Source organism: Mauremys mutica, chromosome 7 (genome assembly GCF_020497125.1).
Source record: "Mauremys mutica isolate MM-2020 ecotype Southern chromosome 7, ASM2049712v1, whole genome shotgun sequence".
Classification (NCBI taxonomy): Eukaryota; Metazoa; Chordata; order Testudines; family Geoemydidae; genus Mauremys; species Mauremys mutica.
The window spans coordinates 61,787,617-61,814,613 of NC_059078.1; the positions used below are offsets into that span (position 1 = coordinate 61,787,617).

Sequence of the window (26,997 nt, forward strand, 5' to 3'; positions counted from 1 at the left end):
CGCGGGAAGCCTGGGACTCGGGAGGGCTCAGAAACAAGCAGCAGCTTAGCAAGGTAAGCTGGGGCGGGGGAAGCGAGGAGGGCTCCAGGGAGGCATGGCGGGGCCCAGCCCAGTCCTGCTCCGGCCAAGCGCCCCGGCTCCAGCCGAGCGGCTCAGGCCTTGGCCCCAGGGTCCCGGGGGGAGGAGGGGCACGACCCCCTCGTGGAGTGAGGAGGAGGGAACCGGTTGTTAATTTTTTGGCAGCTCATCACTGCTTGCGGCAGACAGAAACAGGAATATCAGGATGCAGTCTCTGTTCCATCTCCTAGAGGACATCCTCCTGCAATCGAGAGTTGAGGGATCGTGTTCACCCCCAGCATAGCTACACTGGCTTTACCCAGCTTCAGCAGGGGCTCACCCCTTCCAATCCACCTACCTCCATTGTTCCCTTGTCTCAGTCAGTCAGTGACTCTCAAATAAACAATGTCCCAAAAGAGGCAGTGACCTCGTCCATTAGCATTAGCCAATCAAAACACATTTCAGTGAGTTCAGCTATAAACATTCCCTCCCACTTCAATAAGCATTCCGCTCATTGTCATGTCATCCCATGACCTTTCCAGGCGACTTGCAGACCCCTGCAGAGTTCTTTTAATCTAAGCATGTCCAGTTTCTACCACTCTGTCTGTCTCCATGATTCACTGACTTATAACCATACCAGACTATGATGGACTTTTCTAAGCTGTCCATAGTAATACTACAGGCTAAGTTTCTGCTTTCAGTAAAGTCTAATTTGCTCAATGGGATCTTGCTGAAGGAGTCAACGGCAGGAGGCAACTATGTTTGTATTCCTTTGCCGTGCATTCTGTGCTAGAGATGAGACCAGCTGATCTTTGAGATGTGTGAAATCCAGAGCTGGATTTCATCCAATATATGTCTGAGGATGGAAGTAGTCACATCATCATCATCTTCACCACCATTATTTATTATTTATACAGTGCACAACAGAATGCTGGGTGCTTTACACACATCCCATGCAAAAGACATTGGGTATGATTTTCAAAAGCACCTAAGAGATTTAGGAGCCTAAGTCCCACTGACTTTCGCTTAGGCACGTTCTGAAATTTTACGTATCTTCTTTGGCTCCCCTAGTGAAAATAAAAGAAGATTGGTACAACAGCTTATAATAAACGGAAGTGCATTCTCATACCTGTTCTGGGGACTTTTCACCAGATAATGCTTCACTGTTAAAGAAAAAAAACAACAGCAATAAATAAAGAAATGTGGCTTCACATATCCAGGATTTATGCACTACAAAGAGACACAGCAGATAGGTCCTAGCATAGCCACTCCTAGAACTGTATAGAAGCCAACTTTTTACCACCGGAAAGCTGCTAGCTATAACTATGCATCATGCTGCAAATCAGAACATATTCTAACTTGAAGGAGATTGCTACCTTCTTTCCCAGTAGCCTTACAAACAAAGCTAGGAAGCTGCTGCAGAAGTGCAGGGCCATTTAAATTCCAGTGGTCAGCTTAGCCAAGGGAGAGCAGGCTAAGGACAGCCACTAAAGGCTGAGCATTGGACTTAAAAGTTTTTGATTGTCTTGTGGTGCTTCAGTTCTGCATTCTGTCCCCAAATTTCATTTTTAAAAATGTATCTTTCTGAAAGCCTGAAATAAAAAATAAACCGTTCGCCCACAGGAGCTGATGTAGTTCTTAACATACAGCTAGGTCGTGGCTTTAGACCAGGGTTCGGCAACCTTTCAGAAGTGGTGTGCCGAATCTTCATTTATTCACTCTGATTTAAGGTTTCGCGTGCCAGTAATACAGTTTAACGTTTTTAGAAGGTCTCTTTCTATACGTCTATAATATATAACTAAACTATTGTTGTATGTAAAGTAAATAACGCTTTTAAAATGTTTAAAAAGCTTCATTTAAAATTAAATTAAAATGAAGAGCTCCTTGGACTGGTGGCCAGGACCTGGGCAGCGTGAGTGCCACTGAAAATCAGCTTGCGTGCTGCCTTAGGCACCCGTGCCATAGGTTGCCTACCCCTGCGCTTTAGACACAGAGGCATTGCCAGATGGGATCAGCACCAAAGTCCAGTATCCTGTCCCTGTCAGTGCTCAGCACCAGCTGCAGAGGCTGGTGTAAGAACCCCGCAGTAGCAGATGTGGGATGATTTGCCACCCGGAAAGGTATCATCAGACTGGCTTTGGCCCTGAAGCATGAGGCGTTATGTCGCTTACAAAACAATTTTTTTTAGCATTAACTATTCTAACTCTGTAAAAAGAACAGGAGTACTTGTGGCACCTTAAAGACTAAAATTTATTTTAGCATGAGCTTTCGTGAGCTACAGCTCACGAAAGCTCATGCTAAAATAAATTTGTTAGTCTTTAAGGTGCCACAAGTACTCCTGTTCTTTTTACGGATACAGACTAACACGGCTGCTACTCTGAATTCTAACTCTGGGTGTCCTTGTGATCCGATCCCTCTTTCAGTCCTGAGCCAGTGGTGCGCCCCTACCTTCCAGAAGGAACTGAGGAGATATTGCCTCAGACACCCTTTGTGGAGCAAGCTCTGCTGGCTGGCACGTGGGCGTCTGACTTTCCCACTTGCAGGGGGGAAGGTTGGGCATACAGCCCCCATTCTCCTCCCCATGTCCTGAGCCAGGATGTCTGGCCTTATGTGGCATATTCCCCCTGGATCCCCTGAATGGCTGCGTAAGACTGGGGCCCAATCTAGCTCACATCTCTGATCAGGGTGTGTGGGCATATCTTTGTTTATTTTAGGCCCCACAATGCTTCACCCATTTGGGGGGGAAATGGTTACCTGTCCTGAAGGACTGCATTTTAGCACTAAAAAGAAAGCTGATGATTCAAGGGATTGGTCATGCTAAACTACAGTTAGGTCCTCAACTCTAATCTAGTTTAGGTCTGTGGTCATCAAAAGTTGTTACTGCTTGGCAGCTGTTTGGTGGCTGATATGATATAAGTAGAACTGGTTGGAAAACAGAATTTTTCCCCACACAAAATGTTTGACTTTTCAGCAAAATATCAAAAACTGAAATATTTCAGCCAATACCCAAAATATTGTGGTTCAAAATGGCTCTGCAGTGCCTCATGAAGTTGTAGTTTGAGTGTTTTATGCCCCCATTCTCCTGTATGGGACAGGCTCTTTGACTGACCACATCTTCCATGAGGCATTACTTTCCTCTCTTTTGGTGAGGGGTGGGATGCCTCATAGGAGTCCCTGGCTATGATGCCTCATGGGAGATGTAGTCTGGTATGATAACCCAGCCAATTGAGAAGAATGGGAGCATAAGGCATCAAAACTACAACTACAAGGAAGACATTCTGGCAGCATTTTGAATTAAATATTTCAGTTTTTGGCCAAAATATTTTGGGTTTTGGTTGAAAACCAAAAATGTTATGGCTATCAGGTATTCAGATTTTTGATGAAATGTTGACATTTTTTGAGGAAAGCAGTCACTCAAAAAACAGTTTTAAGGAAAATTTTTGACCAGCTCTAGATGAGAGTTTAGTGGCCTAGAGGAGATCATTCAGACCTTCATATCAGGGGGCTAACTGGAGAAGTCTAGACTGTTGTGACTTGTCCTGTGAGTAGAGAGTGGGCTTCAGTCTCTACCAAAGACACACAGGGCTTTTGAACTGCACAAGTTGCTACTCTGCATGATGGGACACAACTCTACTGAATTCAGTGAGTTAAACCTGTGATGAATTAGCTCCAGTCTTACTTGTTTTCACATTAGTGCCCTGAGGCTAACCACAACTCTGGTCAGGTTTTTCCACACTGACACCACAGACAAGAGCTTCCATTGTTTCATCTGCTGTACATCATTATATGAGTTGCTCATTGTCACAAGGTGAACTGGACCTTTAAGGGACTTGGGTTCAGCCTCACCTTTGGCTATTTAGCCACCTGCCAGGTGACAGACTTGGGCTTGGGTCAGGTGATCATGACATGGTAGCCTGGGTGTGAGGCTCATATAAGAAGAAGCATGGGGGTCAGCAGAGTCCTGAGTGATGACAGGAGCAAGGAAGGGCTCTCCAAAGTTAGGTATAAAAGGCCTGCAAGAAGCTAGTAGGTAATCAGCTAAGGGGCTGGGAGAAAGACAGAGAATCTGGCACGGGCTGGACCACCCATGGTGGGCTTAGGAGATAGACTGACTGACCAGGAAAGGGCTACAGGAAAAGCTGTGAAACAGGCCAAGGTAGGCAGTAGTCCAGGGAGGTGAAGCAAGGAGCCAGAGCACTTGGATCTTCTTTGTTGCTATCGGGTCCTTGGACTGGGACCCACAGTAGAGGAAGGGAGGGCCTGGGACTCCCTACAAGATCCCAGAGGAAGGAGGTGTGACAATCCTGAGATGTGGGGTGGCAGGACTATTGAGCCTGAAGCCCAGCTGAAGACCCAGTATGATATTACTGCATGACTGTTTTGTTGGCCTTTCTGTTTGTTCCCAGCTGGAAGATGGGCTGGGCTGCATGATTTGGCTGGAAGGGCCCATTGTGAAGAAGCCTGTCCCAGAAGGGGAAGCTTAGCTGTGGAGCACAAGGACCCAGAGAAGGTACGCAGATCGTATCACCGGGTGTTATAGGGGGACCTGGGGAAGCCAATTAAAGATAGCTATTGGTGGCGTGTTCCACATGTGAATATCAAAGGGAGAGGGAAGCTGTTGAATGAGAAAAGGCAGATTTGAGATTCAATGGGAAGGGGCCAGAATGTGACCTGTGGTACATGCCCATACAGGGGACGTAAGGAGCCCCTCACTCCCCTGTACTTGCTACCTGTGTCACATCGTGAGTAGGGAAAGGAGCTTCCATGGCATTGCTACTCCAGCTCCTGTGCAGGTGGGCAGGGAGTGGCCGGGCTCCACCCTGCCTCACACCTCAGCTGAGCCAGCACACCAGGGGGATTAAGCTGGCTGGGCATAGTGGTGGTGCAGACTATATCCCCACCAAGCAAGGGACCAAGCTCAGAGGCAGGCTGGTTCCTGCTCTGCTCTAGGGCTAGCACAGCTGTGTGCTGCCCCGGGCTAGAGGCAAAGCCAAAAGTGACTCCACAATGTGGACTCAGGAGAATGCACGTTCATGGGGCGCTGGTCTGAGCAGACACTTGCCCTAACAGTATTGCCAGTGATCAAAATGTAGCATACTGAGCCTCTCTCCCGGCTAAGCTGGATGATGGTCAAGATTTCAATAGAAGTTGAATTCAGCCTGCCATTCATTTCATTCTAGAGCAGCCTAGGAAAGGCTTATCTTACACACACACACACACACACACACACACACACACACACACACACACACACACACACACACACACACACAGAATTACATGGGCCAGCACCCAACCCGCATTAGCTCTAGCTCAAGAGAGGGCTTTTCTTGAGGCTGCTCATTCAGTTATATCAGTGTCAATAAACAGAAATGGGAGCAAAATCTGGCCTCATGTTCTTGAAGATCAGCTAAAATAAACCAGTGTGGCTAGCCCCATGGCCCCAGTGCTTGTGGCTTATCTGTGTGACTCATTGTTAAAAACATTTAACAGTTAGTGTTTTGTTGCTGTCTTGGCACAGAGATTCTTCCACACTCTGAAATGGTAGGAAAAGTACTGCATGTTCCTCTTGGTTGCTATTCCTATGAACCCTGATCGATTTGGTACTGGTGGCACCTTGTTCTCTCTCCTGGTCTCTGCCTGTGGCACACGGTTTAGTCTTCTGAGGACTGAAATGCTTTGGTTGGAGTAGGATCTTTGGGCTCAGCACAGGAGTAGCTGAGTTAAATGTAATGGCCTGTGATATAGAGGGATCCAACTAGTTGATTTAATGGTCCATTCAGGCCTCAAACTCTGTGAAACTATCCATCAGAAGCAAAGCAATTTGGGTAGGTGCTCCACTTGTAAAAGGCAGCCCTGGCTTGAAATGTGCTTATGGTCAGACAAGATTACCTGTATAAATTATCCCTCTTTTCCCTGACATGTCTGTTCTGTGTGTATCTTAGAGTCACGAGGGCCTTCCTTACTGACACAAACACATTAGTCCTCAAGAGCCAGCACAAGATAACAAGATGGATTCTCTTCTGCCTGATGCACCACAGAGAAAATCACTAGCAAAGGGTATGTCTACACTACCCGCCGGATCGGCAGGTAGCGATCGATCTATCGGGGATCGATGTATCGTGTCTAGATGAGACGCGATACAATCGATCCTGAACGTGCTCCCTGTCGACTCCGGAACTCCACCAGGGCGAGAGGCGGAAGCGGAGTTGACAGAGGAGCGGCGGACGTCAATCCTGCGCTGTGAGGACGCAAAGTAAATCAATCTAAGTCGATCTAAGATACGTCGACTTCAGCTATGCTATTCTCATAGCTGAAGTTGCATATCTTAGATCGATCCACCTCCCCAGTGTAGACCAGACCAAAATTCCCATTTCAGGATGCCCCTGTCTCTTAATGGGGATGATGTGAGAGGCATTTCACAGATGGGCTTTCAGATCTCCAGGTAGTTTGCAAGGCTGGCAACTGGAAAACTCCTCTTTTGACTTGCAGTAAATCTGACATGGATCCCACTGAGAGAGAATAAGTAGAAGATAGAGTCTAGATCCAGATCTCAACATTACCAGGGTTTGGGCGGGTTCAAGCTTCTCACTAAATGCCAAGTCATTTCACTTTTCAAGTAACATCTGCACTTCAAACACGAACATAACAGCCACAAAGTCCCTGCTTAGAACAATGCCTCTAAGTAGATCTGCCCCCCCCCAAAAGGCAAGTAAACATTTTGTTCAGCCTAGCTCCACATTTTTTCCACTTTTTGATTTGCTGAATTTTTTAAAAAAAAGTTTTGGGTTGAATCAAAAACAAACCTTTTTTCAATGTTTTTTCCCCAAACTGCCAATGAATCAAAAATCCATTATTCACCCAGCCCTATTTCTAAGCACAGCTGATAAAAAAAGTTAATATTTTGTGGGAATTTGTCAATTTAACTGTTGGGGTTTTTTTCAAATTTCAGTGAGATTTAAACTTTTTTTTTCAAAATTTGAAAACCTCAACCAGCTCTAGAGCTGGTCAATGAAAAATTGCCAGCATTTTTCAAGGTTTCTTTTCTACCATTATTTGAATTTTTGACAAATATAGTCCTTCAAAAGTCAGAACATTTTGACTCTGCTAATGCTAATGCAATTGTACCAGGGGCAGGATACAGAACTCGAAGGAACAAATGTGTCATCTGATATGGCAAATCCTCAGAGGTGCGGATCACCGACCTGCTCACTTAAGTCAGTGGGTTTTATCCAAGCACATGTTAAAGTCAATAGCAACTGCTAAAGGAACTCCTTAATAGCAAATTTAGTAAATGTTTTAAAGCCCCCTCCTAGAAGATATAATCAGTAGCATTATGTCTGCGAGAAAATAGACTAAACGACTGCTTGAAGTCCCTTCCACCTTTATATTTCTATGATTCAGCACACTGTGATCTATGAGAGGCCGCAATTGTACTTCCGTATAGAGTATTTTATATTTCTTTTTGTTTTAAGTCAATTACAAAAGTTTTAGCTTATGTCTTGAAAGATCACTTCTTCCTCACACTTGCTGATACAAAACAGCCTTCAGAACAGAGTGATCCTTTGGCGGTGGTGGCAGTAGTATTAACGTTGGTGACGTCTCCTATTTTTAAGAGTATGGAAGTAGACGTCTGAGGTAATAAATGGGAAAACAAGGGGAGATAGCCGCTGCCCACTGCCACCAAGTGAGTGGGGCTAGAAACTGGCCTGCTTTCTCTGAACAAGCAGGCACGATAGCCCTATCTACACAATTTACAGACTTAGGGCAAGTCTTTTTTTTTTCCCTCCCCTTTCCCCTGGGACATACCCTCTGCACACATCTCTTCAAACAAAGGTTTTCTTAACTAGATGTTAACTAGCGCTGGTCACATTTTTAGTTAAACTGCTCCCCCATCTTCCCCCAACACACACACTTCATTTTAAGTCAAAATATTTTGCAAAAAGTCTGATTCAACAAAATTCAGGGGGGGTGATGAAAAAATCAAAACAAAAAAAATGGTTTACCAAACATTCATTTTGTTCTGAAAACCAAAGTGAAGCAAATTTCAGTGCCAAGCAAAATGAAAATGGCTTTTCTTTCTTTGATTTTTTTAAATCAAAATTATTCCCTGAAAAATGCCAGTACAATGGGCTGACACTTGTCTGTCACTCACCTCTGGATCTTTTCTTGTTCAGCAGTGACTGGCAGAGAATGACAAGGGTAAAAAGGAGGACACTGATGATGCCGATGGAGCACACAAACACTGCATATACGTACAGGTCTGAAAGGCAAGCGGAGAATTACTCAGCCTGGCTCTTGATATGATTAACTTTTCAACACAGGAAAAAGGATCAGCTCTGTGCAAGACAGAAATAGACAGGTCCTGCCCCAAAGAATTTAGGGTAACATTTTCAGAAGTTTCTAAGTCACATAGGCACCTAAATTGAAAGTCTATAGTATTTAGGCACTTACATGTCTTTGACAATCTTACCCCCGACCTTTAAATTGAGCAAGACAAGTAGGCTGGGGGTCTCAGAAGTACCCAGCATTGGCCTAATTCTGCTCCCATTGAAGTCAGTGAGAATTTGACCATCACAGATTTTGGTCAGCATGGAGCACTTTTGAAAACTCCTGCCTTCTAAAATAGGGCCTCATGCTTCTTCCTGTTCCTGCCTTTCATATAACAACGTACACAGCCCGCTTAATTGAAGGATGCTTTACACACTAAGTGCCTTCAATACACCAGTGAAGCAGGCCAGTTTTACCTCAGTTTTACAGAGGGGAAACTGAGTCACGGAATGTTCAAGTGACTTGTAGGAAGTGGCAGAGGTGGGAACAGAATCCTGACTGGTCGTCCTCTTTTCTACTCACCAGCCTACACTCCTTCTGCCCAGGACAGTAGTATATTTTGTAAACTGTGTTTTAAAGAATGTCACAAAAGCTCCCAAGTGGAACCTTTGTAAATTGTCAAATATAGCAGCAACTGAGCAAACCCATACAGAATAGCTGTGAACATTTGCAACACCTGCCACTTAATCTGGACTGGTATGCACTGAAAAAGGTTGGTTGATCCCAGTAGCACTATAGTCACTCACCAGTCTGCCTTAAGTACTCTACTTGCCAAGCAAAGATGCCTGGTCTGTAGCATGACAACCCATCTTCCTAAGCAAAGATAACCTCTCTAGCCCTAAGCAAGCACCTGTTCAGTGCAGTCCGTTTGTTCAGGACCTGGCATGCCATTACACAGTTAGTTCTGCAAATCTGGGGGCATGTGAAGCTTCACCCCTACATTTTTAGAAGTCTGGCCTGCAGCCTTCATACATCACTTGGTATGTCTTAAGAGGTGATCAGCACCAGGCTGGATTGAGTCCTGTGTTTGCACGGCTCTCTCACCTACAGGCCAGATACAAATTAGTTCCCTAATCATCTTAAAAAGAAAACCCAGTGATATGAGAACTTGATTAAGTGGGGACCTTCCCCTCTCTGGTTTCCCACACTCTGTAACATAAGACTATAACATAAGAATGGCCATACTGGGTCAGATCAAAGGTCCATCTAGCCCAGTATCCTGTCTTCCAGCGGTGGCCAATGCCAGGTGCCCCAGAGGGAATGAACAGAACAGGCAATCATTAACTGATCCATTGCCTGTCTCTCATTCCCAGCTTCTGGCAAACAGAGGCTGTACAGACCCCTGGGAGACACCACTATTTACCTCTCTCCATTCTAAAAACTGACCAGTTATTCCTGCCCTTTGTTTCTTATCTTTTAATCAGTTACCAATCCATGGGAGGACCTTCCCTCTTATCCCATAACAGCTTACTTTGCGTAAGAGCCTTTGGTGAGGGACCTTATCAAAGGCTTTCTGAAAATCTAAGTACTTCATAGTAAGCACTCTGGGAGTAGCCTGTCTTTGTACAGCACTTAGCACAATGGGGCTCTGACCCCAAACAGGGCTCTTGGTTGCTACCACAATACAACTACTGCCAGCGTCTTAATGAGAAACTGCATGTAAACAAGTGATAACGTTAAATGTATCTTTACCTTCAAAAAACTTCCAGGCCTCATGGGTTTTCTCAAAAGTGGGATCTTCTGAAGCTTTCGATGAAAGCACTGTGAAGGACAAATAAACACAATATAATGATGATGCACGTGGGGTGAAATTCTCCACTGAAGTCAGTGGGAGTTCTACCATTGACTTCAATGGGGCCAGGACTTCACCCATACTGTCTAACAGAATGTTCATCTCTTATGCTGAAACAACTGAATTATAAAATGGCAGCATGTCTCTTGACAAGACTTGATCCTTTTTGGCAGCAAATATCTGCCACTCTCGTAGAAGTGGCAGGGAGCTCTCCAGACTGAGTCCTGGAGGAAGACACGCAATAATGCAACAGAATGAGCTGGCAACCTGCAGCTCTGTCCCACCTTGGACTATGACAGGAGCTAAATAGACTGATTCGTGATAGCAATATGTTTGACTGATCTGGTGCCGTGGCAGAGTGAACTGTCATGGGGGAGGGGAAAAAAACCTGAGCAGTTGACTCCAGTTATCTAGTCCCCTCAGAGGCTGCTGGGAGTGGGAGGGGTGTGGGGATTATATAAACCAGACCCAGCTCATTCCAGAGGGGAGAAGAGGTAACACTAGGATGCTAGAGAAAAGCCAAGGGGCAAGCAGCACCAGAAATGGAAAGGAGAGGCAATTACCTTGTGAGTGTGGGCACAGGCTGGGGCCTGCTTCCCTAGGAAAGTGAGGACTTGCCTGAGAGGTAAGAGAATTTATAGGGAAATGGGACTAACGATTTGGGTGTAGATGATGATAAATTAAATACTGATATGCCCCTTTTATAATTACTACTTTCTTCCTGCTTCCCTTTTTCTTCCTCCTTCAGCCCCCTTTTTTCTGTGGGGGTCAGATCAGGCTGGCCCACCAGACGATTGCACGATAGAGTCACCAGATAGCAATTGTGAAAAATCAGGACGAGGGTGGGGGTTAATAGGTGCCTATATAAGACAAAGCCACGAATAGCAGTGCTATTCCTATAAAATTGGGACATCTAGTCACCATATTGCACGGTGACAGGTGACTTTCAAGTATTGATCGCAGAGTGCATGACAAATACTACTTGATCAAGCTGTGCAACAGCTCTGTGGGGTAGGCGGAGTATGGCAGCAAATCCTGTTGCTGAGGCTGTATATAAATGTTTCCATTCTGATGCCTTGCTTTGGTCAGAACTCTCCGAAAGTTCTCTTTTGGGGGCTGTATTTTCCCAAACCTTGTCTCTGTCCCAAAGTGAACTATTCTGAAAGTTTGTAGGCCAACAAGGAGAAGGAAAAAATCTTATTAATTTTCCAGTTACATCCATATTAACAAAGATCTCTTTAAAAAACAAAAAGAGGTCTTGTGCTAAAACGCCGGGGGTAAAGTAGCCTCCCAGAGGAGATGTGCTTTGAAGAGTTCCTGAGAAAACTGACTTAGATTTGACCAAGTTAGAAGCCTTTTCAACATGACAGTGTACAATAATGTGACAATTGTTCTAGCTGCATTCAAAGCTAAAGGAGTCACTGCAGGGTTAGCCTCGCTCCACAGCTGACTCCATAGTCCCCTGAACAGCCAGGACTCTCCCAAATATTTCTGGGACATGCCAGTCCTGGTGAATGGGACACTCCTGCAGATCCTGCAAAAGCATTGTACCAGGGTAGCTGCCACCTCAGCACACACACACACCCATGGCTGGGGTGGCTCTGTAGCACTCTGCCTCAGTCTCCCTCTCTCACAAGGCTCCTCACTAACCCTCCCAGTCCATATCCTTTTAAAACAGAACTCTTCTGGAGGAGATCCATCCTATGCAGTCTATACACACAGTACCTCACACCCCCAGCTGGCCGTTGGTTCCACAGTTCCCTGATCTTGAGTCAGGAGTCCCCAGCCCACCTACCCAGTGTTGGGTTATCATTCACACTGTCCCTTTGCTGCCTCTACTTCCTCAGCCAGCTACAGCCTTCCAGGAGTCTGTCACGTCTGGCACTCCATGCTGGAGTGTTAGCAGCGTCTCAGGGCTCTCCTTTATAAGAAACCTGATTTGGTCACCTGACCCACCAGTCACATGACCTTCATTCTTCCCACTTGGGGAGGTGAGTTAAGCCTGTCACAGGTGGACTGAGGCCCATCTCCCTTAATGAGCCAGCTGCCCTGTGACAAGCACCCATTCAGTCCATCACAATGAGCTCTGGGCTGGGGGTTAGAAGCCCCCTATGGTATATTTCAATTACAGGTTTCCCTTTCCTGCATGTCCAAACCCTTCCATACCACTTCTGACGGAGCCAGGCCAACCTCACCTCTGCTCTGCGGAAACAGTAACTGAAGCACAGCGAAACATCGTGACTTGCCACAGCTCACCCAGGATGCATGTAGCAGAGCTGGGGAGAGGTCATTATCCACCAGACCTCAGTGGCTCTGAAATACTGGTTCAGATCTGTGTACTTAGTTACGTTGCTCTAGATCCTCAGCTGGTGTAATCTGCCAGAGCATCAATGAGTTCAGTGGAGCTACTTCAGCTGAGGGGCTGGCCTTCCCAGCTGTACAATAGTACAGCTCACGCTCACACAAGTGAATGCTACTACCAGGTCAGTTTTACAGGTGGGAGAACTGTGACACAGGATGACTGAAGAACTTCAGACTTGCCTGAGACTTGACACCTACAGCTCTTTGCACAGAACTGCATTCTCCATTGTGCAGAGAAGTAAATTGCAGCCATGAGGGGCTAAGCGACATGTTCAAAGGCACAGAATACATCTGCTGCACAGCTGGGACTAGAACCCCCGGGCTGTGACTGGCAGCACCTCACTATGCTCCCCAAACAGATGTGCAGTCATGCCACAACTCTGGCTAACCTCATGTGAAAGATTATCCCAGCTGAGCCTACTCGCTGATTGCCAGCAAACAAAATCCAACAAAACTGCAATCTGGTGATAGAATATCATTTTCCAGCTAGGAGGCTCTCAGCCCTAGCTCTCCAGAGAATGGCTTTTTAATGGCTTGCCACTTAATACTCTGTTCATCGGCCAACAGCCAAACTGCCTGAAGAAAGACTATACTTGAAAGAGTACTTTGGGAGTATGTCAGCACGGCGCAGTGGGCAGGGAACTGGCATGAGGCTCAGGAAACCATGGTTCTCGGGCTGGCTCTTCAGTGTGACCGTGGGCAAGTTATGTCACCTCTCTATGCCTGTTTCTTCTTCCATGCTTTATCTTTCCTGTTTAGATTGTAGCCTCTTTGGGGCAAGGACTTTGTCCATGTCTTGCCCAATGGGCCCTGGTCTCAGCTCAGGCCTCTCAGTGCTACTGTAGCAAATATCATTGTGGCAGATTTGGAGCTACCTGTAATAATTTATGAATATTGTATCTTGACCGGGTTATTGTGTTTATTGCATGCATATACTGAGTTAATTCACAAGCCGGTTTGGCAGAAAACGCACCCAGAAGCGCATTGATGCTGAAACAATTTTTATAGTGGGGGTGCTGAGAGACATTGAACCAAACTATCAACCCTGTATATGATGGAAACCACTTCAAGCCAGGGTGTGGCAGAAGGAAGTGAGCCTGATACACACTTCAGGGACCAGGCAGAAGCCATTCACTTTGATGCTCTGGCTCCAACCCTCTGCAGAGCTCACCAAACTGGTTTTTATTAGTAAGGGAGAAAGAAAGCCCAGGAAAAGAGCTTGAAGACTCTTTCTAGAAAAAAAATCCTTCCAGGCTGAGCTAAGGTGAACCTAGACCCCAGAGACTGGGGTGTCTGGGGTAAGGTAGGCTCACCTAAGACTCTGTGTGTGAGTCATGTGTGGACTTGTATTGTTTTCATAACCTCTTCTCTCGGGTTCTGCTTTGTTCCTAGTGTTAAGATTAAACAATACTTTGATAATACTGCTGGGAGGTGGAGATTATCTCCAAGAAGACAAGATCGTAGGAAGGCTCACAGCCTGGCTTTCTTGTGAGGAAATTATTTCTTAACTATGGCACTTTCAAGGAATGACTCAGGCCCAGTCTTCCCCTGTGCTAGTGTATATAGAGGAGAAGCAACATCCTGATGTGGATATTATGATGTATAAGGAAAGGACTGGAGATTATTTTAATATCACTATCTAAATCGATGGTATGCACACTATTTTCCAAATCAGGGTAACACTAAGTGGAATTGGAAAGAGAGTGTATGTCATATGCTGAAGAGCAGCACAACCTACCCACCGAATGCTCCCTGACTGCCGCCCTCACAGTGACCGGCACGCCGGCCCCCACCCCCTCCGGCTTGCCGCCCCAGGCACGTGCTTGGTGCGCTGGCGCCTGGAGCCGCCCCTGCTGACATTATTTAGATTTTTATTTAAAATAGATGTAATCTATTTTGAAATAAATATCAACTATCCTTGACTGTTCCTTAGCCTAACCAATTCTTAGTAGGGTGGCTTCTTGTATGCATCACAAACGTGTATCTTGAGGAGAGGCTGAAAAGGAGAGGACAGTGGCATCTTGCATGTGGTCAGAGCTGGGGGCATGGGTGGCATGTGGCAGAGTACCACCAATACTTTGATTCCCTGTCATTGCTTTTAACGGTACTTGTAAATATGGAGAGCAGGATTTGACCTTCTGACTAGACTTCAAAATTTGCCCTTCTTCTTCCCTGGAAGAATTAAACTTATCTGAACCTCAGCTTTCAGCTGTTAACAGCAACGTGACAGCTGTCACTTAGGACTTTTCAGAGGTTTGTATATTGCAGGTATCATGAGGCTATTAGAGATACAGAGCAGCAGGCTGTAAGGGTGCCTGCCCATATTTTATAGTGGCCTTTGTTCTGCTGCCAGTTACCTGGAACATGTCCTCATTCCCTATCCATGTGTTCCACATGAATCCATGTGTGCCTGTTTTGCAGACATTCAGGAAATTACATTGTTCAATGTGTGAAACACACACATGAACACCTCTTTCATGCCCTGGCTATATTTAAGTGGATTATGTGAACTGTGTGGAGAAACACTGCATAAGCAGAAAGGGCCTGACAATCTGACCTGATTGAATAAGGAACAAAAATGAACATGTATTTGACTTGCCGGTAGCCCTAAAGTCCTGCTGATCTTGTTCTCCATTATTTGGATGCATTCCTCATAATACTTTGCAGCTCCCTGGAGTTTTCCAAATTCATGCCAGAAATGCTATGGCCAATTTTAAGCCATGCTTCACTTGTATGATCACACTGCTCTGAACAGGGCTGGAGGGTTTGTGGGAGGGGATCATTTCGCCTGCATCCCAAATGTAACCGGCCCTTCATAATTCTATTAATTTACCTTTTTTGCATCCCCACGCCCATTCCTTCCACTCCACCTATGCTACCCGTTTGTCCTCTTCTCCTAAAGCCATGCTCATCCCCACTTCCACAAAGCCCCATACTCATGGAACGGGCATGTGACACATGACAATTTCCTGCCTTGTCTTTAGGAGCTCTTACTGTATTGTGTTTAGGTATCATTGTGGGCCAGAGACTGTCCATAATTCCAGGGAGAAGGTGACCTCAGCTCTCTAGGAACTAAGAACAGTGTGGGGTGATTAGACAAATTCTCTCAGGTTGTAGCACCTTGAGGTACCACCTCCTGGAGAGGTTCGCATACACCAGTTCAAATTAGATTCATTAGAGACCAGTAGATAAAGAAAGGTCTTTTGGTTAAACCGCCTGAGTTTAAACTGACTCAGAATCTTCTGTCTGATCCAGCAAGCAGAGAGGCCAATCTGTCCAAGGGGGGCCCCCAATCCTTAGGGAAGGGCTGGAAGGACTGACACCTGCCGGCGCCTGAGGCTGGGGTGATGGATATAAGTTCTGTATTGTTTTCTCTGTCATGCTTTCACCTTAAGAATAAATGTGCTTGCTTAGAAAGAACTGTGTGGTAACAGTTATAACTGTGGACACTTACATAGTTAACCATCTGAGGAGAGAAGCCAAGCAGGCTTACTTAAGCAGTCTGGATTGCTAGGAATATCACTGTATAAGAAAGGGAGCTGTGCAGTCTGGAAAAACCCCAGTCAGAAGAGAGAGAGAGACATGGGTCTCTGATTAAGATAGGTGATGATGAGGGACTGGGACCTGTTGTGGCCTTGCTGGACCATAAAAGGGGAATACAGGCGCAGTTGCCCTGAACTGTGATAGCACATACATCCCTGAACTGATCTGCTAAAGCAATTATCTCTCCTTCCTATCTCGCCTCACGACCCACCAGCAGAGATGCCCACAATGCATTACCCGAGCTGGGCTAGCTGAAATGGACAGGAAGAAGCAAGCAATAGAAAATATTGACTATGGGCTGGGATCAGCCCTGCCCTCAGTGAGCCTGCTCTCCAGCTGCCCTCTGGGCAGGGGCTCCATTGGCAGAGGAGTGGGCTAAGCCTCAGGCCGCAGCTGCTAGGGAGTTTCCAATAGCCACAGTGATAGCCTGGTGTGGGCTGCTCACTACAGCTGACAACTGAGGCAGCATCTTCCCAACAGCCCCTAGAACAATGGTCATGGTTTTACTGGCCCCATATCCCAACCCAGGGAGGCTGTGAGGAGCTGTGACTAACCTGGCATCATTGGGATGAACCAGGGACAGGCAGCAAGCTTGCAGCATTGGATAAATTGTGCAGGCTCTTTGCAAGAGAATGGGCTAGAAAGTGATTCTGCTGAACATGAGCTCCCAGTGCCATGCTGGGGCCAAAAAGGCTAATGTGATCCTGGGATCCATAAACAGGGGAAGCTTGAGTAGAAGCAGAAAGGCTATTTTACCGCTGTATTTGGCACTGGTGTGACTGCTGCTGGGATACTGGTGCCCACAATTCAGGAAGGATGTTGATAACTTGGAGAGGGTTCAGAGAAGAGCCACGAGAAAGATTAAAGGCTTAGAAAACCTGCCTAATCGTGATAGACTCAAGAAGCTCAATCTATTTATTTTAACAAAGAAAAGGTTAAGGGGTGATTTGATATTAGGCTACAAGTATGTGCACAGGGAACAAATATTTGATAATGGGCTCTTCTATCTAGCAGCGAAAGGTATGACACAATCCAATGGCTGGAAGTTGAAGCTAGACAAATTCTGACTGGAAATAAGGGGTACATTTTTGACAGTGCACAGCATGGGCACAACTTACCAAGGGTTGTGATGGATTCTCCATCATTGACCATTTTTAAATCAAGACTGGATGTTTTTCTAAAAGATCTGCTGTAAGCCTTTTTGGGAGAAGCTCTTTGGCCTGTGCTATACAGGAGGTCACACTAGATGTTCATAAGTCTTTTCTGGCCTTGCAATCTATTAAATGGAAGCTGAGATTCTCCTTTACATCCCTTGTCCCCCAAGTGTCCGGAAGAGTTGCCACCTTTCTAATTGCTGGCAACTAGACTCCTAGGCTTCGCCCCCTGCTCCACCTCTTCCCCCAAGGCCCCGCCTCATCACTCGTTCCTCTCCTTGCATTGCTCACTGGATCAGCTCCACCTCCCTCCTCCACTAGCTGAGCTCACTCTGCTCCCGGGCTGGGACAGGAGCTGCTGTGGCCTGACAAGGAGCCTGCCTGCAGGTAGGAAGCAGCCCCAGTTGAGGAGAGGCTGGTGTGAAAACCGGGCACCTGACAACCCAAAATGGTCCCCAGACACAGAAGCCAAAAACCGGACTGTCTGGATAAAACCCGGACAGGTGGCACCCTGCAGTGTGGGGGAGCTGGCCATGGGCTTTGCCGGGCTAAGTAGTCTGCTGAGAGAGAGCTTTCTGCACAGGATCTACAGAGGTCTCTAGTCTCCAAGGATGGCCCCTTTCACCAGCCTGGAGTTTAATTAAAACACACACAAGGAGCAAAACTCTTTGTTCAGTTTAAAAAAAACCTCAGTGGATGCAGTTTGGCCAAGCAGGCGCAGAGGCCTGTCTCCGGCTTGCTGCTGAGTGCCGGTTGCTTGGCAATGCGCTCCTCATGGCACGGAATTCAGAGCAAGGTTTTTGCCAAGGCTCCCCTTCCTTTCCCAGACCCCGACACAGCAGTGAGCCCCGGCTCTCCCGCTTCCCACGTATGGACGGTGACTCTCACTGAGCCTGTGCCCATGCTGACTGATTAAAGGGATTGTCAAGTGCCGGTAGCCGAGGCCCCCCAGTCTGTTTAATACACACATTCTCCGGCTCTGCTGGAAACCTCAGGCTGGCGCATGAGAAGCAGAGAAGGAAATGGGCAGGGCTTTTGGGGTAGCTCTCTGGGTGACACCGCGCTGTGGCTAGATTGGAGAGGAAGAGGCAGAGCCTGGGAGCTGGAGGAAGCACAGGGTTGGATGGGGCCTGTGGGTAGCCAGAGCTGATGGTTTGGGGGCAGTTGGCAGAGCAGGGTGGCTCGGTCCAGGGAGTGGCATGGGAGGGCCAGTGGGAACTGTCTGAATCAGTGGGTGGGGGCAGCAGGAAGTGGGGAATGGGCCCTCATGCAGAAAAGAGCAAGGGGAACGAGAGGTTGGGAGTCATTGTCCTTAAGGATTTCAGTGCTTGGGGACAGGAGATGTTGGGGCAGTTGATGCCAGGGGCCAAGGGGAAGCCAGGGCTAGTGCCAATCTTCACCCAGCATTCCTACTGGATGTGCACAGCCCAGGAGCCCACCTCAATCATGCCCAAAGCCTTGATGCCCTGCACAGCTCCAGTGCCCCACACACCCTGCTTACACATCCCTATAGCCTCAATAGACACAGCCCTAATGCCCAGGCCCTAGCACAGCCCTGGAGCCACCAGTTCTTCACACCCACTCCCCACAGCCTGCTTCCCAGTTGCCTACTGGTGGGAGGCTGAGGCAACTGCCCACCTCTCCTCCTCACTTTCGCAGTGGCTGGCTCTTTCATGTGGGCTGGGAGGAGCCGTGGGAAGGGAGGAGGAGAGTCGGCATGGCACCACCGTGGCTGGCCAAAAGCCTCAGTAGGAACCCTGACTGGTGCTGGGCTGGACACCTGACAGCTCAGCAGGGCTATGAGGTTATGACACATGCAGTCAAGTTGCATTGCACACAGCTGAGTCATTAAAGAGACTGTGACTGGCCCCAGTCACCTGACATATAGTCAGAGCTACAAAGACTAATACCCAGAGTTGGGAGATCACCATGTTCTGGAGATGCTTGGATCTAGCAATTTGCTTCAGCCTAGTGCAAAAAAAAAAAAGAGGGGGTCTCTTTTGAGACTTGGCCCCAGGATTAGATTTGGAACATCTGTGGTTGCTAATTCTTGTGACTTTTATTGCAATTCTCGCAATATTTGGTGTTTCCCCCCCTAAAACTCCAGCTCCCTGGGGCTTGTGATTGTAGGATAATCTCAGCTTTCTTTCTTGCTGTGAGAATTTCTAGCCCTCCAGAGAAAAGCTGAAAAATGTGACTCAAAAACCAGGAGGCACATAAAAAACCTAAAATGTATTTTTTTTAATTGTGATTGTTTTAAAATCTCATGATTTCTGGGGCCAGACTCATGATTTATGTTGAATTCCTCTTACAGATTTTGACTCTTAAGATTCACCTGCTCTGCAGTGGGTAAGTGTCCTTTTTTTATGCATGAACTTCATGTTTCCCAATAAAATTCCCTCTTCAGGACAGGTGGATTTTTAGGGCCATGATTACCAATTATTTTATAATGGCGACCATCAGGGGTTGTCACAGGGACTCTAAAATCAAGATCCTCAATCACTCAACTAAAGGACTGATTCCAGTCAGTAGCTGTTGTATGACTTCTGCCCTCTGCCCCAGTCACTAGAGGGGGCTGTGTAGCGTAGCCTAAACAGTGGATTACAATCTGTTTTCCTGGCTGTGAAAACTCAGTTCTTTTCACAAGTCACCATTTAACACCTTTGCTGCCCTCCTTTGGCTTCTCACCCATTCACTACAAGCTTTTTATTTTAATACAAGGGTCGGCTCACTGACGTCGGTGGCAGTCCATCCATGGACTTCACAGGGTGCTGGATCAGGCCCATGTCAGGTTCTACAGGAAATCCAGTTGCGGCTGGAAGGTCAGAACTCTACTGTTGATAAGCTGAGGTGTGCAGCCCTGCTTTGAGGACACACACCACTTGGATAAACTAAGACAAACATCCTTGGCCAAAACTCAAACTAAACACGAGCTTTCTCTGTGGTCTGGAGAAGTGTGAGAATCTTCTCTTCCCTCCTCCTCCTGGCCCCCTGGTACCCTTCCTATTTGCATTCTCTGTGCTTCCTTTCACATTTTGACCAGGACCTGAAGCAGAAATGCCAAAATAATAGAGATACTTGGACACCACCAAGAGGGAAATGCAAATCTAGCATTTAACTGCTCCAAAAACTGGGGGAATTAAGATCTGGGGTGGTTACCTAGGCGCCAGAGGAAAAGAACAGATCTAGATTTGGATCTGTACATTCCCCAAAATAAGTGAGGGTTGCTTGGGTCTGAGATTTCAGATCAGGTCACTCTTCTCACATTATGTCTGTCTGGCTGCATACAGGAAGCATGGAAAATCTCATTCAAAATCTTGCAGAAATCTTGCCAAATTTTGCAGGCCCAAGAGGATCAGATGGTTTAGATTATGACTTTTGAAAAAATTCACATTCATACAATTTGGTACTGAGCCAAACTGAACTTCAACTCTAGATCTCTGGAAGAGCTTCCACAGCTACTAATAACTTCAGCTAATTACATTACTTTAATCCTCTGATTTTAATCAAGGCAGGTTTAAACATTAGTGGGCAAAATGCAGCTGCTATTTTTATGATCATATATTTTACATATTCTGTCTTTTTTCTGTGAGATAACAAAGCAAAAACTTGTCATGTCTATGAGCTATCAATAGAGATCGTCTGTTGCACTGTTTGTCTCCCTCTGTGTATTAGTACAAAGATGCTATAGGAAGCTTAATTAGAACTATGAAGCTAGCACCATGGGAAACATGCTTTAGGTTTCTCTGGCACAAGATATTAACGAAATGAGACCTTTGGGCCTGATTCTGATCTCACAGCAGTTGTAAATCAGGAGAAACTCTGCTGAAGTCAGTGGAGCTCCATCAGTCTAAAACTGGTATAAGTAAGAGGGGAATCAGGTTCATTCCCCCCCCCCACCCCAAACACATACTAGTTAATTAGGAATATGTTTGCCTCAATATTTAGTGCAGCTTCTTAATTTAAAAACACCCGCCCAACAAGTCAAGCACCAGCAGGGCTGGTGGAAATTCCATGAGGTGAACCCTAGAGTTTTCATCCGACAGGTTTTTCTATGCTGGGCTGGTGATTCCCCCGTAGATCGTGCAGGCATTCACACCCTTCAGTTCCAGTAACTTAGGGCCCGATTCACACTGACTTCAGTAGTTTTTGGATCAGGCCGCAGTGAACTTAGTCAACACTTCCTTTTACCACACACCCATGTCTATGAGGAGACGGTCTATCAGACACAGAGGAGCGTTTCCCAGTCAACATTGACACTGCAATGTTGAGCATAGCTGCCTTCTGACATGAGCCCAATCTATGAAATCCAAATCCAGAACACAACCCTTTCTCAAAGTCTGGGTTTGTTTGTATCAGGGGCTTTGATATGGCCTGCTATTAAGGGGCAGGGGGCAGCTGTAAGCGTGGGACCCTATGCTGGACTTCAACCCAATCTTTCTATGCAATTCTGGAACATTCCGATCAGTGATTTTCCACTTTCAGGCCAAGACTAGAGCAGAAACTGCATTAGAGAGACTGCTCCTGAACTACTTTCAGCTGGGACTAGAACTTAAAGCAATCTCATGAGGAAGATCTATTCTCTGGAGGTTTCTAGAGGCAGAATGGAGAACTGGGACACAGGAAAACCAGTTTCTATTCCCAGCGCAGACACTGACTCATTGTATGACCTTTAGAAAATCACTTACTCTTTCTGTGCCTCAGTTTCCCCGTTTAAAATAAGGATAATATTGTTTAGTCCCTTTTTCAAATTCTCTGAGACCTATGCTTGAATGAGTGTAAAGTACTGTTAGCTATCATCATTTTGGCTGAACAGCTAAGGCAATGATCTAGAAATCTACGGCAGTGAATTTCTACACGTGTTCAATTCCTGCCTTTAATTTTTCAGTTGTGAGGTATAATTATTATTTATTAAGCTAAGTATTATATGATATATTTCAAAATGATTTTTTGGGGAAAAAAACTAAATTCAAGCATCTTCTGGATTAATTTGACATGGAGAGAAAACCAACAATTAACGATAATGAGCAAGAAAAAAGGTTGGGATCATACTCAGTAGCATCAGATGCATCCTCACCTTTTACTTCAGTAGCTGCTGTGCCATTTGACCATGCAGTCCACTTATTCCTGTGCTTGCCAATTTCCTGGACTTTGCATATATAATGGCCTTGATCCGTTGGCCGCAGATTCAGAATTAGGAATTTGTACATTGTTCCATGTCTCTCTTGGAAAAGGCGAAGTCTTTGCTTGTGGAAGTGGTGGGTGTAATTTCCATAGTACTGGACAATCCCAAATTTAGTCATTTTGATCATCAGATACTCCTGTGTGGGTGAGAGGGCAAAAACCCATCGGACAGCCAGTAAGTTGTCTGTCCGTCTCTTTTGAGAAATGTGACAATAAAGGGTAGCATTGTCTCCCTCGGCGTATCGCACTGTCGGTCCTGGCGAGACTGTCACATTCAGAGCCTCGCAAACATCTGCAAAAGAGAGAATGGATCATGAGAATCTTCCATGGCAGCACAAAAGCACCTGAATCAGCAAACAGCTAGATTGGCAGGTTAACTCTGAGGCAGAAAAATCGGGGTCTGTGCAGTTGAGTTTATAAAGACTGTCTGATGAGCTTTTAAACTCCGAAATCTTGGGTGCTCTCCATGGATATTAAACAGCCTATGACATTTGCCCTAGTGTTCTTACCTAAACTTTCCCCATGTAGGACTTGCCAAACTGTATCAGACTAGTGCTATGTCTAATTCGCTGTCCTGCCTCCAGCTGTGGCCAGTACCAACTGCATCAGAGATAGGTGGAAGAAATCCTGTAATAGACAGTTATGGCATATCTACACTTACAGGCAATTGCTTCCTGACCCTGTCAGACAGATAGTGCATGACTTATACCTTGGCGCATGAGAGATTATAGTCCTATTTCTTCCTTTCTAATGTAACTATAGATGTTCTCATTATTTATGATCTACTTTTGAAGTCTACAAAACTCTTGGCCTCAATCTTGTCTTGTGGCAATGAGTTCCACAGATTGTCTCCAATGTGTTATCGAATAGTGTGCTGCCCTCTACCCTAGTTGTAGCTGTATTTCAGCAGCAGGCAAGTGGTCCTTGCAATCCCCTCTGCAAAGTACTTTGGGGTCCTTCAGGATGAAATGCACTTTGAAAATGTGAAGTATTATTCTGGCCTCTGCCTTGTTTGTACAAACAATCATGGCATATACACAACCAAGGGAGAATGGCTCTCTCCCTTCCAGTTACTTTTTCAGCACATCAGCAAGGAACAGGTTAACCATGAGAGGATGAGCATTTGGTAGAGGATTTTGTCTGACATCAACTCCTGAAACACAAACATATACTTATCTTTAAAATAAGCAAGTCAAGTATTTCCATTTACTGTCGCAGGAGTATTGGAAGTAGAGGTACTAGTTCTGTTTGGGCACAACTAAGCTGTGAAACTGAGTGTTGTGCTGTGGTTATATATTTTACTTTAGTAGGCTATGACTTCAAATAAAGTGTTACGTATCACAGATACTTAGAGAAGTATTCAAAAAGTAGGGTGGCTTAGTGAACCAAGCACTGAATTAGGACTCAGGCGATGTGAATTCGATTGGTGGTTCAGCCTGCTGGCTGACCTTGGGCAAAGCATAGCCTCTTTCTGCCTCAGTTTCCTCATATGTAAAATGGGGGTAATGATACTGATCTCCTTTGTAAAGTGCTTTGAGAGCTACAGCTGAGAAAAGCTAGGTACTATTATTACAGTAATGGCTCCAAACACTACAGTAAAACCATGGATTCCTGTACTGTTTGGGGCCTGTTTTATAGACCATTCTACTTTTTTGCATTTGGTTGGTTGGTTGTTTTAAAAAATAAGGGCCATTTAAAAAAAGAAAATTAGAGGAAAATAAAAATATCATACTTATTATCCCATAATACTGAATGGATCTTATTTGAATTGATTTGTAAGAAGATGTCTGACCCAGCTAGGCATAGTCTGGATCTGTGATATTAATTGAGGGATCATGATAACTGTTCATAGGCACAGAAAGTTGTAAATCCCAAGGAGAGATGTTATTTCAGATTTTGCTGGGGTATGAGTAGAAATAGCGGCTTGCAATAAAGAAGAGGAAATTTAGGCTGACTAGCAGGAAAAGCCTGCCTGCAGTGAGGTGATGATGGTTTTATTACTTATTTCTCTAACACTAACAGTCAACTAACTAGGTGCTTTACACTGAGATATGCAAATAGGCCTGCTGTCTCACACTCTAAATGAGATCTTTAAGGTTGTGGATAACGCTGATCAAAAAAATGAGAAATTCCATTTCATTAAAAATATCAGGGTTTTTTCTAAATTTTCATTACCTATTTATCAAACATTATTAAAATGATTGATATTTTTTTTTTGGTTGACCAAACCCATGTTTTTTAGTCAGTTGAACACACTATAAAACATTGTTGGCAATTATTCAAACGTCCTGACATTTTTCAGGACAAACCATTTTTATGATGTCCTTTTTTGATGTGTAAACTTTTTGTTCAAAAAATGCTGACCAGCTCTAATTGTGGCCTAGTATCCCAGAGTAAGAGACCATTGTTTGAGTAATTGAAAACTAGACAGCACACAGTGCCAAAATATGCACAACAGAATATGTAAAAGAGGAGTTCAGATACTGCCGTGGCGGAGACCAGCGTAGGCAATTAGTACTACTTCTTCAATTTCTCTGATCACTTTTACCTGAGTATTGGCCCCAGTATAAAAGTTTTCTTTTCTTTTTTATGTCCAAGTTTTTGGCTTTTTGTTGGGCTTTGTGGTTGTTCCAAAGAAATGATCAAACTCAGCTCACCTCTGCCAAGCAAGAAAGCCCATAGACTCGAGCACTAGTTGCATGGGTAAGGCATGTAGGATTTGGTCCAAATGCCCAATAGCAGACACTGTTCCCTAAAACTTCCTGCTGTTGCTATCACCAGAGCTGCTCTGGGGGTGGGGTGGGGTGGGGTGGGGTGGGGGGGTGAGTAGCAATAGAGAGAGCTTTATGTACTTGAAGCCACTGGCATTTTAATCACCATGTCATCTAGTCCTGCTGTGAGCAAAGTTAGGTAATACTGTATTTAAAACAGGCAAACATAGTGACTGATGGAGCCAGTGGGGCACCAGTGAAGTCAGAATGGTAGTTGTAACAGTAGGAGATTTGGGGAAACTGAGGATATTGTAGACACATATGGTAAAGAAAGCTCTGATCCAAAGCCCATTGAAGATCGTGGAAGGCCTCCCACTGACTTCAAGTGGGTTTGGCTCAGCCCCCAAGTGAAGGATACTCCTGTAACAGGTTCCTTTCCAATAGCGGATCATGCTTCATCAATTAGAGAACAGCAGACCCTCGTGCACACACAGTGCTGGGTTCGCAGACTTTACATGGTTGCTGCTTCAAATGGGGAGAGATTTGGGACGGCAGGGAATGAAAACTATGTGGCATGGATGATGCTGCAGCACAGACAGAGCTCACCACAAGAGTTTAGTCTTGCTGTTACCACTGCCTGAGAAGGGAACTATTTATAGTGCATGGAAGAAGTAAAAAAAAAATGAGTCAAATATTCAGGACTTGTGTCACACATTCATAGATTCCAAGGCCAGAAGGGACCACTGTGATCACCTAGTCTGACCTCCTGTACAATACAGGCCAGAGAACTGCTCCACAATAATTCCTAGAGCAGAGCTTTTAGAAATACAGCCAATCTTGATTTAATAAACATCAGTGATGGAGAATCTACCACAACCCTTGATAAGTTGTTCCAGTGGTTAGTTAGTCACTGTTAAAAATAGCAAAGAGTCCTGTGGCACCTTATAGACTAACAGAAGTATTGGAGCATGAGCTTTCATGGGTGAATACATGCATGTACTGTTAAAAATGTGCGCCTTATTTCCAGTCTGCATTATCTGAATTGCAGCATTCCTAATTGTCAAGGGCCTTTGTCTGTTCTAGCTTTATTTACAACTGGCTGCTGTAATTGTCAATGCTTTAGTCTCATTTGTCTCCCTTGGATCCCAAACGCCTTTTTCCCTGGCTCGCTGGGAGGCAGCCTGGGATAGTGGATTAGTTGCAAGACCAGGGCCCTGTCTACACTAGGGACATCTTGCAAAGATTTCCCCCTGCTGCTAAGGCCATGTCTACACTTACATGCGTACAGTAGCGCAGGTGTACCGATGCAGCTGTGCCACTGTAAAAGCGTTTGTGTAGCTGTTACGCCGACAGGAGAGAGCTCTCTCACCGACATAACGCTGTGCACAAGAGGGCTTGTGCTGGCAAATTTATGTCGCTCAGGATAGTGTTTTTTTCACCCCTCTGAGTGACAATAATAAAATAAAAATAATTAGCATATGACAAGAAAGATCACAACAAGCAACCAGATGTTTTCAGTTGGACTGAGATGTTTGTAAGTTTCACTGGTAAGGAGGTCCCTCTCTCAAAGAAAACTTCTCAGCCTAGATCCAGAGATTGCCCTGAACCTCCATTCAGCCTTCAAAACTTTGATAGGCAGATGCAGATCCAGAACTCTCAGCCAGACAAACAAAAATCCCTGCTTGGAATATCCCCAAACTCTGAAGTTTAGGTTTGGAGTGGTGTGCTCATCAGAATATTAATTCTTGTTAATCAGCAGTGCCCAGGTGAACCCCATGTCTGGGAAGCATAGACGTCACCGGAAAAAAATTACAAAAGTGCCTAAGTCTCATTTTCAAAAGGGACTTTGAGTCTCATTGAAAGT

General features: G+C 45.4%; 1 protein-coding gene and 1 long non-coding RNA gene across 3 annotated transcripts in view; one reads left to right on the forward strand and one right to left on the reverse strand.

The window, feature by feature from the left end:
- The window catches only part of LOC123373610, a 45,432-nt gene extending 40,861 nt beyond the window's left edge, over positions 1 to 4,571 (forward strand). Inside the window, exon 3 of the long non-coding RNA XR_006580782.1 lies at positions 4,464 to 4,571. This is a non-coding gene — a long non-coding RNA (uncharacterized LOC123373610). The remainder of the gene's footprint in view (positions 1 to 4,463) is intronic.
- The window catches only part of VSTM4 (V-set and transmembrane domain containing 4), a 68,904-nt gene that overhangs the window by 40,803 nt on the left and 1,104 nt on the right, over positions 1 to 26,997 (reverse strand). The window contains exons 1-5 of one of the 2 annotated variants that reach the window (XM_045022623.1): positions 26,412 to 26,516; positions 22,316 to 22,714; positions 10,081 to 10,149; positions 8,213 to 8,320; positions 1,187 to 1,220 (exon numbers count right to left, since the gene is read on the reverse strand). In XM_045022623.1, the coding sequence (XP_044878558.1) occupies positions 1,187 to 1,220; positions 8,213 to 8,320; positions 10,081 to 10,149; positions 22,316 to 22,714; positions 26,412 to 26,508 (707 nt within the window). In that variant the 5' untranslated portion in view covers positions 26,509 to 26,516. Of the gene's footprint in view, positions 1 to 1,186; positions 1,221 to 8,212; positions 8,321 to 10,080; positions 10,150 to 22,315; positions 22,715 to 26,411; positions 26,517 to 26,997 lie in introns of those variants that run through there. The other variant, XM_045022624.1, reaches the window with a different exon arrangement.